This window comes from Antrostomus carolinensis, unplaced genomic scaffold (genome assembly GCF_000700745.2).
Source record: "Antrostomus carolinensis isolate BGI_N321 unplaced genomic scaffold, ASM70074v2 scaffold7767, whole genome shotgun sequence".
In the NCBI taxonomy this organism is placed as follows: domain Eukaryota; kingdom Metazoa; phylum Chordata; class Aves; order Caprimulgiformes; family Caprimulgidae; genus Antrostomus; species Antrostomus carolinensis.
Window position 1 is genome coordinate 1 of NW_010329418.1, and position 13,613 is coordinate 13,613.

General features: G+C 36.8%; 1 protein-coding gene across 1 annotated transcript in view; it reads right to left on the reverse strand.

Moving 5' to 3' along the window:
- Nucleotides 1-8,176: 8,176 nt before the first annotated feature.
- NOL4 (nucleolar protein 4) overlaps nt 8,177-13,613 on the reverse strand; it is a gene marked incomplete at its 3' end in the record, with an annotated part of 34,058 nt that continues 28,621 nt past the window's right edge. The window contains exons 2-3 of the mRNA XM_010172550.2: nt 9,093-9,272; nt 8,177-8,368 (exon numbers count right to left, since the gene is read on the reverse strand). Of these exons, the coding sequence (XP_010170852.1) occupies nt 8,177-8,368; nt 9,093-9,272 (372 nt within the window). The remainder of the gene's footprint in view (nt 8,369-9,092; nt 9,273-13,613) is intronic.

The window sequence follows — 13,613 nt, forward strand, 5'->3', positions numbered from 1 at the left end:
CCAATCCAAACCATTCTATGATTCTATATGCTGTAAAATACCCATTTGCAGGACACTCACTGTGTACAGTATCATCAGGTCTTCTGTTTAAAGTGAGGTACCTTTGCAGAAACATAAAATACCCTTTTTGGTATATTCACACAATTCCTGTATTTCTATATGGAATCTAAAAAACTGCTATTTTCTAATTTCAAATGTATATTTTTGGTATAAATCTACCAATCATTGATAGAGTGGATGGGTTATATTTCAGTCTAAACCACTAGGAACAGTATATTCATCAAGAAGTTTGCAATCTGGTCTCCATGCTATTCTCCTGTGGTTAGAGATCTGTTGTCTCTAAAGTTATTACCTTGGCATTTTTTGTGAGATCAAGTATTTACTTATAAAGAAAAGCCAAAGTTGTCATACAGAAGCTTAGTCTAGATACTCTTACATGTTACACCAGTCTGACTCAGTTCTGAAAAAACACAGCTATTATGTCAGATAATGGGGACATATGCACACCTGCTAAAGTGCCGAACTTTATGCACTATGACCTTTGTGCATAAATACTACCTTCCAGTTTAGGCCACGTAAGACTGAACAGGAGATTTTTCAGTATAAGGCAGCTGCAAGCACATAAACATATAAGTCACTTCATTTTGTTCATAGATACCCTAATGCAAATGTATGAACTTTAATATGAATGTGTGAATGAGAAAATATTTTATCCACTACTAAACCATGAAAAAACATAGTTTCAAATTTTCCAAAGTGATTGGGCATCTGAAGGTGAACATGAATGCCTAAGATGCCTCACTGACAGTAACAGAGCTTTTACAGAGGTACCACAAAGCACTTCTTTGTGTCTTTGTCTCCTAATGTGATAATCCCTAGTGCTCTCCTGTGTGGCAGCTTTTTCCTCAGGTATCATAAGACTAGTTCATTTCCAAAATTAAACACTGCAAATATGCCTCAACTCTTTCATAATAACTTATTAAGATAGAACACAATGGGTTAAAATCCCCAACATATTTATAGCAGTATGCAATAAGTAGCATTTTTTCATAGAAAACATCCAAAATACTTTACGAGACAGGGTACACATTATCTTCAAATGAGATTCTTTTTTACTCAGCATAATGCAGTCAAATGTACAACACAGAACTGTCCTACACTACACAGCTACAAAGGATTCCGAAATCTTTCCACGGAGTATTTTAAAATTTACAGACTGAAGCACAGTACTGCACTCTATTGGATGTACTTTTATAATTGTTAGTTAATACAGAATAGTGAAATATGAACAACTGGACTGGCATTTTAATGGTTGTAGCACTGCATTTCAGTCGGGGTTTTGATATATTATGCTCAGTCTTGTAGTCTTGTGATAAATACTCAATTGTAACAGCTTCTAAGGAATGCAAAGAAATAAGTAGAAATATTTTCTTAAATGGTAGCAGAGGCTTTTCAAAAATCCTGTGATGTTCCCATAACCTTTTTAAGTTTTCAGTTTTAAAGTACCTTTAATTGAAACATTGCATGTTGCACCTTGATTATGACAGCACCTAAATATATCCATATATATCTTAACATATCCATATTCCTGTCTAAACGTTAAGCAAGTGACACAGTCTAATCAACCACCGTACTGCTGCTGCTGCTGTGCCTACATATAGGGCCAAGTCCTGCTCCACTTGTTCAAGAGAGCAGTTTCAGTGGGGCTAGCTGTAATTTTAAATTACTTATGTGAGCACAGAAAGAATATCCATCTGACTTTATCCACCTAAAACTAAAGTGTTTGTCTAAACTAGTCATCTAGGCTTCTTTTTTGTTTCATTGAAAAGCCAGGTGTCTCCAGAAATTGACTAATGAGACAGCTGAGGATTAACCTCTCTGGACTGGTTCATCTAAGTGCTTCACTAATTGCTGAGGGAGCCCAAGTCACCTAATTTCTCTATCAAACTTAGGTAAGATTACCTCTATCTCAAATTTATTTGGTATTTCAGAGCAATAGAGAACCCCAGGAATCATCATGCTGAACTAACTCCTTCTGATTGAGGTGGGGATTGGATTGGACACTCCAATAGCAAACACTTTACTAGCAAAACTCCAGAGGGCTAGGAAAAACTGAGCTGGATTTAACTTTATGTCCTGTTTCCCCTGAACAAATACACTGAACTGGCTCCTTATCCTTGAGCTACTGGCACAAACCAGTTAATCAAATAACATTGCAGCAGAGGCCTCAACCTAAGTCAGAATCATAGCGCAAGAAAAACTGATATATTTACTACCTTTTTTTCTGATTTCAAGCTTACAAGTAATCAGGGTCAATATTCTTTTACCTTAGATTTTTTTTTTTTCCATAAAAAGGTGGGGTTTTTCTGTATCAGAGCTTATTGCCATTTTGTAGGGGACTGTTTTTCTTCTAAATTCAATAAAAAATTGAAACAAATGTCAAAATTGCATTCCTATCTTTTCCTCTCACAGAATGTAGAATTACTGTCAGGTTGCTAGGTATTTTTAATTTTTAAGTTTTCATTCTTTTTCCAAATATCATGGCTTTTTCAAAGCTAAGTTCTTCACATTTTCCAAGACTCACTGGAAAAAAAGTAACTTCTTCTGCCACTCACTTTTTCAAAATGCCTACACTTGCAGAAATTATTGAAAAGCAAAAGGTATCTGAGACAGATACAAAAGGCAGTTCTTAAAAATCACATGAGTATTCACTTAACTCCTCTGTGGGGAAAAAAAATATTCAAGAGCCTCAGGAAAACTGTTTCTAGATTTTTTTTTTTTTTTTTTAATGACATGTGAGATCTAATGCAAAAAGTCAAAGTTGGTTAGAGAGTAGCTTTGCCCTTTTTCAACCAGGCTGCCCATCAGATGTAAATAAACTAATCACTGTCAAACAAGGGTGAGATTCTTAGAAAGGAAAGTGACCAATCAACAGAGTTTGGGGTATAGTACAAAGCAACAACTGTTTTTATTTGTAGATCTTCATACAACTGTTCTTGTGATAATTTTCTTAATGCTTCTCAGCTGTCCTGGTTTTGCTAGGACAGAGTTAATTTTCTTTTTAGTAATTAGAATAGCTGTATTTTAGTTTCGGTGTGTCAGTTCAGACTTAGTATGAGGAGAATATTGATAACAGTACTGATGTTATTTAGTTGCTGCTGGAGCTCAAGGCCACGGTGTTTGGCTGTTTCACAGCTGCATTAGGACTGGGAGGGAGAAGTGTAGTGAATAGCAAAACCCAAAACTGTCATCTGGATGTGCCAATGAAATATTCCATATCATATCCCCTCATGTCAGTATATTAACTAGGGCTGACCAGAAGACGGGATGCATTCTCTTGGGGATCGCTCGGGCTCACTCTTCCGGGGTTTCGGTTCGGGACCGTCTCGGCTCCGGGATCGTTAGCTGGCACAGGCCGGGCATTGGTCAGTGGGCGGTGAGCACTGTGTGTCACTCATTTGTACAGTCTGTTATCACTGCTGTTATCATTGTAATTTTATTTTAATTAGTAAATAGTTTTTATCTCAACCTGCGAGTTTCCCTGCCCTTTTCTTTCCAATTCTCTCCCCTACTCCCTGGGCGAGGGAGGTGGAGGGCGAGAGAGCAGGCTGGGTTTGGCTGCAAGCAAAAAGACTGAATCCGCCCAAACCACCACAAGCTTATTAATCAAGATTATGTATGCATCTCTGGACCCCCAGACCCTCATCTTCTGGAAAATGTTTATGGCCTTTCCAGCCATGAAAGGCCTGGAGGACTGAAAAGCCACATGACTGCAAGGGCAGCTGGACTATTCATCACAAATTCAGTAAATACTGAAAGCTTCCTCTCTCTAAGGCTAAAAATCAAAAACAGAGGCTAGATATCTATCCCGAGAAATCTTAAAGAGGCCGATTTCAGAAAACATAGCCCCTCCTGAAAAGCAGTGCCCATCGAAGTTGCTCAATCACAATACAGAAGCTCTGCAAGCCACCTGACACATTCAAAACACCTCAATCAACGTGTGCAGTTGCAAATCATTAAAATAGCTCTTACAGCCAGTTGGCACAACCAAATGACAGAAGCAGTGAAAGATACAGAGCCTGGTGATTTGTTGTCAAGGCTGGAGATAGGACAGAAGGAGCTGGGATGAACAACACCAGAATCGAACTGAGGGACCGTCTTCAGGCATAGCCTGACTTCCTCTCTGACACAACCAAACTTTTCTTCAGACAAAGAAAAGTGTTTATGGCTAGCCTTTTCTCTTCAATAGAGAAGAACACTTTGCTCTTTGATACTATTGCTGTGTATGACAGTAGTGCCTAGGAAGAAGGGTTTCCTTTTGCTTAAACAAAGGGAAGAATCTCTTTGTGAATGAGAGTTTAAGGCCTTGTTCTTGCATTGGGATGCACACAGAAAAATTGGCATAACTGTAAAAAGATACTAAAATTTGCAGTTTCAAACTGAATGCAGTGACACTGATGATAGGAGATCATGAAGATGGGAGGAAGCAGATGGTAGTAAGAAAATGTAATTGCTAAGTCAATTCAACCTGATTTGATAATTTCTAGTATCTAAAATTTTTCTGGACTGTAACTAAATAAATAGATACTATATATCCTCAGCAGCTGTCTACTATTTTTTTTTAAATTGGCAATTTTCTATAGATACAGAGGCTGGGACAAGTCTGAAGGACAGATTTTAGAAGTATTAGTGAAACAGGCCATTTGACCACTTCAGGGAGAAAACCCCTCTTGTATAGCATATATGGGTCACAAAACAACGTATTTAAAATAACTCTCATTGATATCAGTTCTTGAGAGAGAGGCAGTAATATACTTTTTTTCTTTTGCTTATGGGCTAACAAAGAGAAAAAGAATTTATTTAAGAACACAAAGAACTTTAAGATGTTCACAAAGTGCTACAGCATAGTATAGATAGAAGTACAACTTAAGAGATCCCATACAAATGCCACTCATTTCAGGACTTGACAAACTTCCATCCCAATGAAAGATTCTGAGGAAGATTATAGAATTTAGAGACCACACACATCAGTATCTAAGCATGAGACAAGGGGAGGAGAAAAACAATCCTACAATTCATGAGAAAAACTTTGCCTGTGCCTTGTTGAAGGATATGCTTGTGTCAGAATGAAAATGAAAGTGGCACAATTAAAAGCTGAACAGTCAAATGAGGAAAGCATTTCCAACGTAGAAAGGGAATTTCTCAAAAGAATATTTGTAACAAGAAGCTATGCAAGCTGCCTTGGGGTCCACAGACAACTATCTGTCATAAGTAGAAGCAGAATAACTAGAAGCAATCTCATAAAAATATTAATACTAAGAAACATGTTAATTAACAATATGAACACTCATGAGACTGGGCCTTTCCTATTGCCTCAGAGCTAGAATTGGCCTGTTATGCAGCAAGAACTGACGTTTGGATTACAGATGGAAAATAACTGACAGAAGCATGCTTCAGGCATGCTTTTTCATTTTTACTATGCAATCTTACACCAATTTAACTTAGTGTTTACATCTGCTTTTCACTTTACAGTATGATGCTGTAGATAGCTGCACTGTTCCACACACTGTCTGAACTGTCATATAGCATATATGAGATTATTCTCTTTTTCTCTTGCAACTAGATGCTCAAAATGTAGCATTCTGAACCTGAAAAAAAATTAAAAACTTGTATTTAATATGTCTATAGCAAAAGGCATCTCCTGTGGAGATTATTATCTGACATCCTACTTAGTATAACGACAGTAGCACTATTGCTCCTGAGGAGATCATTACCCTGTTTTGCTATATTTGAGGGTAGCACCTGATTCAAATCAACACTGACATGTCCCTTCATGATTGTTTTGAACAAATGTTATTATCCAGACAAAGTTATTCTTTTCCACTGTCAAAATGGCAAGTACATTTAAAATAATCATGCAGTCAAGTGCCTCTGTCCATGGTAGCACTTTTTAAAACTGTTTATAATCAGGAGATGCTGATATAGTAATTTAGAGATCAGAAAATAATTAAAAACAATAAATGGATACATATTACGTTTCAGAACTACTCAAGGCACAAACCTAAAACACCACTTATTCTCTCAGGAAGTAAATGGGAGATCAGCCAAAGACTTTGGACAGTCTTTGGCTCGTTTTCCTACCTGCAAACAGGCAAGCAGGACAGAATTCCCTTTAGGCCCAGGAGGGCTGAAATCTTTGGCATGAGCTCCCATGCCTTGTCACTTCAATTCATGGGCAGCAAAGTCAATATTTTAGAGGGTAACTTGTTTGTTTAAAAAGAAATAAAGCCCATCATAAACTGACATGGAAAACTGTAAAAATAGACAATATTTCTAAATTATAAAGATTGCCTATTTGCCTGTTCCTGGTAATCTCTGCTCCTTTTCCCCTCTCAGGAATAAATTTGATCCTGCAATCTTTATTCATATGAAAGTAACATTTGCAAATGTGCACTGAAGTCAAGCCAACCTAGCTCTTATGGGTCAGACTGTAAGCCCCTTATTCATATTGCAAAACAGTTGTGCAAGATTTTCAGATGACAAAAAATGAGTCAGTTTACATAACTGCTCATCAGTGTGAATAATGACAGTAATGAGGCCATAAATTGGAACAGTGAGGAGCCTTGCTAGCATTGGCTAATTTTGTAAGTATTTTCAGTTGAAAGTACAGTAAAATAAAAATATTTGGCACCGTGAAAACTGAACTTGATGTTGCTGGATTATTTTCAGACAGAGTGAGTAGATGCAATTTGATGCTACTTAGTGTATTCTAGAAAATATTTACTTTCTAGTTTTCCTTCTTTTATTTTGGAAGGCTATGCAATCTGACATGTATACCATCAGTCAATCTTTGGCACATTTCTCTGTACAGATGTCCTTTATTCTACCTGTCTCTCTTAATCTGTGTTTCCATTGTTCAGAAAGTGTTATCCCAATGTTTCAAATAATAAAACCATGCAGTCGATTAGAATCACAAACACATTAAAAAAATTGTTTGTCTTTGCTTTTTGTGTTATCCAATAGTGGCCTTACCCTACAAATAAACCTGATACTTTGTTCTTAAAACTGTCAGCTAACATCTTAAACAAAATATTAAAATCATAAATATTCTGCAGAGATTGCAGGGAAGAGAAAGACAGAGAGAAAGAAAGAAAGAAAGAAAGAAAGAAACAGTAAAATTCAGTCATCTCCAGTAATTTTTTAATGTAATCAATGGGTTTGCAGGTGATTCATTAAAAAAAAAATAATGATATGTTTAATCACTAAATGATATCTATTTGTAATGATGAGGTGATTTTATTGTCATCTAAAGGCCAGAGAGATAGCTAAGGCACATCAAACATAAGGTGTGTAGCCACCTAGTTTCTTCCAACTTTCCTGCATTTTGGAAATATAAAAGTTTTTTAGAGATAATGAAGCTGCCAATTGGTGAGAAGACCTATTATTTACCCATTTTTGTGCTACTGAGTAATACTATAATATTAATGTCTGAAAACACTGACAGTTGTATACCATCATAGCTTTCATGGTCTTTGGTTCAGTTACAATTACTAAACTATTGGGATGCTCAAACTGTAAGCTTCATGTCTGTGTTTTAAAACCATTTAGAGTATTTTGCACACCTATATATCAACTGAAAGATTTCACATGAGTAACTTTTACTGATAGAAAATAGGCTAAAATGCAAGAAAAAAATAAACATTTCCAGCGTGATGTTACTACACTGGGCATTTGCTTGAGTATTGCCTTTCTCCAGCAGGATCTAATTTTTACAGAGCTCACAGAAATCCAGTTAGCAAAGGCATTTTAAAGAAAAATCCATCTTACTGTAAGACTTTTCCAGGCAAAAATCACTAACTGTAACCTAAAGTAGAAAATAAGTCACTATATATGCCATAATTTGTTTTCCCTCCTTATACCTTGCTTTGTTGTTCTTTTCCTATACATTCATATTAGTTCATCTTGTGAACTCTAGTGTCTCAAAGTATTTTTAAACCAGTGAACAAAAGGGAATAAATTCAGGAAAAATGAAGGAGGGAAAAAGAAACCTCTGACCTGATATTACCAAAAAATAAACAAACAAAAAAAAGACACTAAGATGAAAACAAAATAGTGCCATGGATTTGCATATGGGGTTTTGATGGAAACTAGGGCTGGGTTTTAAATCAAAACTCACCATCTCAAAACCACTTCTTTTCATCCGCCTGCAGGACTTGAGGTAAGTACGTATGCGTTTTCTGGCACGCTCTTGATACTCAGGGAATTGTCGCCTGCATGAGTCAATGATAGCCTGGATCTTTTCTTTGGGCTGCTTAGAGATTGGGACCATTCGGTCCAAGTTTTCATCTACAAACAGCCTGACAAACATCTGTTGGCAAGAGGGAGACAGAGGAGATGGGTTTGGAGGGCAGCTCTCTTCTCTTCCTAGCTTTCTGTCTTGATTACTGATAGGAAGACATTTTTTCTATCCACTGAAGAGCTTTGTAATGAGAAGCCAGAAATATTAAGCAAACAGTTCCTTAAAAGTTTATTTTGGGGGGGCTGATTAAAAAAATAAAGACAAGAAAAGAATAGTCTATAGGATACAGAACCTGTGAGATAAACCAGAACAGACTGTGAAAATAGGCACTACTTAAGTTTCACCATTAACAATAAGCTGTGATTGCTAATAATTTTATTGAACTGAATGTCACTTTTTCTTTATTTGAACAATTGTTTGTGTTTTCATGCATAATTACATACAGTGGGAAAGCAGCTGACCACTGGAATGGTCTTCTGATAAACTAGCTACAGCTCCTTTCCATTCAGTGGGTGAACATGCACATTCACACATCCACACAAACAGGCGCACACGCAAACATACAAAAGAAAGCTTTGTATTCCTTACGGGTAAAGATGGCACTCTGCCTTAACATTCTAAATAAAGCACAGTAAATCTGTCATCTGTTGGCAAGAGTTTAATATGCATTAAAATAAAAATTGAAATAAATCCTGCAAATTAATGTGCCTTTAATATTGTCAAACTTACCCATAAATAACAACGTAAAAGAAATAGTAGAAGTAAACAATACAACCAATGCAAGAAGGCTTACGTTAAAAGCTTTCAGCCGCTCAGCTTCTACTCCATCTGATTCATTAACCTTCTCAGGATCTTCCTGCTCATCATGGTCATCCTCATCCTCATCTCCTCGATTCAGAGACAGATCTTCAGCACCTCTGCCTACACTCTCATTCTTGCCAGAGTCGTAGCTTGAATAGCTATGTGCAGGGGACTGAAAATAGACAAAAATAATATGTTTGTAAAAATTCACCATGGAATTAAGGCCTACTCATCCAAAATGCTTCACAAATACTTAAAGAACCCATGATTTCTTTTTAGTCTTTGTTGAACACAAAGCACTCATAATCCTTGTAAGAGCAAAGAATTCACAATAATATTAATTTCAGTACTTTTTAAAAAAGCTACTAGCTGCAAATTCAGTAAACCAATTAATAAATTAATTACCTATGGCAATTACAGTTAATGAGATCTTTGCCATACAGTTTTTTTTAAGTACTACATTCTGAAGTGTCTTACAAATACCAACTTTTTTGTATTAGCCAAGATGTAAATAGGGAGCCTATGTAATAAGAATTAAAAATTACACATTTTAATGTAAAGAGGGTTTAAGTAGGAAACAATGACACTAATTCAATCAATATGAAATATTATCAAGAGCTGCAATAAGCTATTCAAAACATGGAGAAGATTATGACCTAGTTTCACTTGCAAAACCCCAGAATGAGTTAGAGATGTGTAGGTTTGTTAACAGTTTGAATGCTCTTCTGAGAATCATGTAGTAAAACCATTTTCTATTTGCATATCTGCATTCAGAATTTTCCCTTGAGCAGAACATTCACCTTGCTGAATCTATCAGATGACCATCTCATTAAAGTGTATCCACTTGTAGGAGCAAAATATTTTCAATTACCAAAAGTCAATACTGTGCATTTTTCCTTGCAATATCAAGACTTCAGTTATCTACTTCCTCTGCATACACTTCAAAATGCAGACCACAAAAAGACATCAGTAATAAGAAGCCTTTTACAACTTAACACTTAAGACCAAAGTTTTCTCTCAGTCACACAAAAGTATCTGAGAGTCTTTTCACCAGAGCCATCAGATTCACGTTTAGGTAATTCAGAACACAATTTTATTTCTATAATATTTTCATCTTGTAATATTTCAATATTTTCCTCTCTTGCTTCAAAGCATATTAAGTCTATTAACTTCAGAGAGTCCTGAATCAGGTGCTACATGATGAACTTCACAGACATGCTTTTCTTAGATGTCTCCTGCCTAAATGTCAACAAAAACCAGGAGCATAATGCCACAATCAAAAATACATTTCAAAACACTTAAAATCACATGCCTTGATCTACATTCTGGGCCTCCCAAAATTGTGGGGTTTTTTTCCAGAGGTGTTCTCATCAGTCACAGAATGTAGCTGGGCAGTGAGGTAGGAAGGAAAGGCCAACAAAACCATTCATCTTTAAGGTATACTTCTTGCTTTATATTCTTACTCCATCTTCTTTTTTTCTTTCCCTGTTTTCCTTTCCATCTTATGTTGGTCCTCTGTACATCATCAGTTTTGCAGCCAATCCCATTCATTTCCTTGCCCTGCCTTAATAGCAGTCATACTCCAAGCCTTCCTTTTTTATCTATCCTCCCCAGACCATATTCTCACCATACAAATCCCCTGGAGTTCCACTTTTTAATCCCTAATGCTCCTAATATCAGATCTCAAAGCCTCTCTCTTCCCCCTCCTCGAGTCTCTCCACTCTCTAGACCACTCTCCATTCCCTAGACCCTTATAGCAGACATAGAGAGAATGAAAAAAACATCAAAAGAAAACAGAAGAGCCAGTCTCTGGATACAACCACCTTCAACAAGTGGCAAGCTCAACATCACCTCTTCTCTTCCTCTAGCCTATGAGTGCACAGTTACGGGGCAAGAAATTAGCCAGGGTTCAGGATGGCAGACATGAGATTGCATGGGAAGATAAGACTTGGGAGACCAGCAAAAAAAACCCTGTTCCTTTTCCTGACACTGATATTTTGTTCTGGGAAGATGATGAATATCAGCATTGCTGCCCATTCAGATAACTCTTCCTTGCAAGAGGTGTTGAATCCTTTGAATAATAAGGCTCCAGAAAAATATGGTTCTGTCCTGAAAGGAGATGATGGCTATAACTTATCAGAGTGTCTAGCATGTATAAACCTGGCCAATGGTTACCAGAAGGCCAACAGCTGCAGCCTGGTAGCTGGTTATGAAGGAATATGAAGAGTGATTTTCCTTAATCCTGAAGAGATTTCCAGAAGAAAATTTTTAAAGAAGAAAATTACAATTAATTAATTGTTATAATTATTGTAATTGTGTCTAAGTGCTATGCAGTAGAAGATCTGACCTAGACTGCAAGACTTGTTCTTTTGTACTTCCTTGTTTCACCTCAAACTACAGTTATACAGTATGCTGAGGACTTCTAGATAATTAAAAAGCCATTTCATTTGCTAGGCACCATATAAAGCTGTAGTAATCAGAAGCTACTGCCCTGAAGAACCCTACTGTCTGAAACCCTTGTTCTGCAAACACTTGATTTCACATTAGCCATTTCATCAGACTAAATCCAATTAGACTACTCATGTGCATAAAGTTAAACAGATGCAAAACTGATTTCAGTATGTACATATGTTTGGGCTGGATGCCAAGATCATAAATTGTGCACTAGGATTGAGATTTGCTTTTTTGAAGGAAAGAGATTCAGGCCAAAATGGATTAGCTATGTCTCTCAAAAATGCAATAGTAATTTACTAATTTTTTTTAAAGAAAGCACTGCATAGAGAGCCTTGCCAAATTTCTTCTCCAAAATATTTATTTCAAGAACAACTTTAGCTTTCTAAATGAACCGTGGAGAATAACATACTCTGAGAAACTTGCATGGCAGGAATCCATAATTATTCATTGTGGATTTGAAGACTCCACAGAGTACAGTAGCAGGGGAAAAAAGGTGGGTTTTTTTCCCTAGCTATTGCATCAGCAAACTGAGGGAAGACCTCACAAAAGCTCAGTTAAGAATAAAATTTCTACCTGTTTGTATTTCTACACAGATGAATATTGAGGCAGGGGAGGAAAATACTGTTTTTTTAACTTGCATTGACTCTGCAGCTGTGCAAAAGTTGATAAGCATTTTCTATTGGTACTCTGTTAAGCAACTGCAGTGATAAACAAACATGGAGTAGGACAGAAGAGGACAACTTTTCCTTAGTACATGTTCCCTAATTTTAGGTCTTGCACTGTCCTTTCAAAAGATAGCTCCCACCTTTGCCAGACAGGAACCTGCTCATTCAGATTTCTGTACACCCCTTGACACATACATTTTTATGGTCCTGCAGTGAACTAGACTGAAGAAGTGATCCTGGTTAAAATGTTTTGGTTTGGTTATTTTTATTTCTTTTGCCAGTGTGTTTCAGACCAGGATCAGTTCTTGGTTCCAGCTCACCACCTGAAAGTACAAACCTTTGGGCTGAAAGGGGAGAGTGGACATGGAAGGAACAGAGTGAGCATACACATCTCTGTTGACAGAAAGGCAAGATTAAAGCAATCAGGGAGTGGAAGCATTAGTAGACTCAAGGTGTTCCACAAGTGAAACCTTTGTGCTGAACAAATAGGTGTTGGAAAAGAAAGTGACAGCAATGTAAAATGAGAAATTATTCAAGAATAAATGAGGTCAAGGCCAAGAGTATTGCCTCCCCTAATCATTTAGATTATTATAAAGTTGTCTTTAAAATACTGAGATGTTGATAGATATACTCTGGCCACTTTGTCCTTGCCCTTTTCTGAAGGTTCTGAGTTGACTATTTTAATTTATTTCTTGCAATAATAAGTATTAGACACTTCTACTTTATAAAAATTAAAGGTTCTTGCCTAGCAACCTGCTTTCAGGAGCCTGTAACATGAAATACCAACACTTTTCCAATACATTACAAGTCAGCAACAAAAGTCACCACAAGTAAGGTAAGTGTCAAATCATACAATAAGAGACCTGGGAGGACATCACAGTGTCCTCTAGTTCATCTTGTTGCCAGAGAACAAGGTCACTGCTTGTCTGGTTGTTATCTTAAGACTTCCAGTGACAGATATGCCATGCATCCCCCAGACAATCTGCATCAGTGTTTCCCTGTCTTCAGAATTATTAAAGTATTCTTAACACCCACCTCTGATTTTCATAAACAGTACTAAGCCTGTCTACCACATATCACAATGGAGGACAGGTGTACCTGGAGAGGAGAGCATTCTCCTCCCTTTTTGCAAGAATCTTTCAGACATTTGAAGACTATTATCACATCCTCTTTCCTCAGTCTTCCCTTCCCAATAAATTCATTCATGCTACGAAACTCATGTTTTCCAGAGTTACTGGTCTGTTCTGTATGTTCTTTATTTGGTCTGAAACTTTCTCAAAAAGCTACTCTTTCTCAAAAAGAACTCCAAAGTGTATTCCATTTGAGGTCTTTCTATGGAATATGTATTGATTTATTGCTTGACTGATTTCTAATATGCTTACAACTGAAAAAGC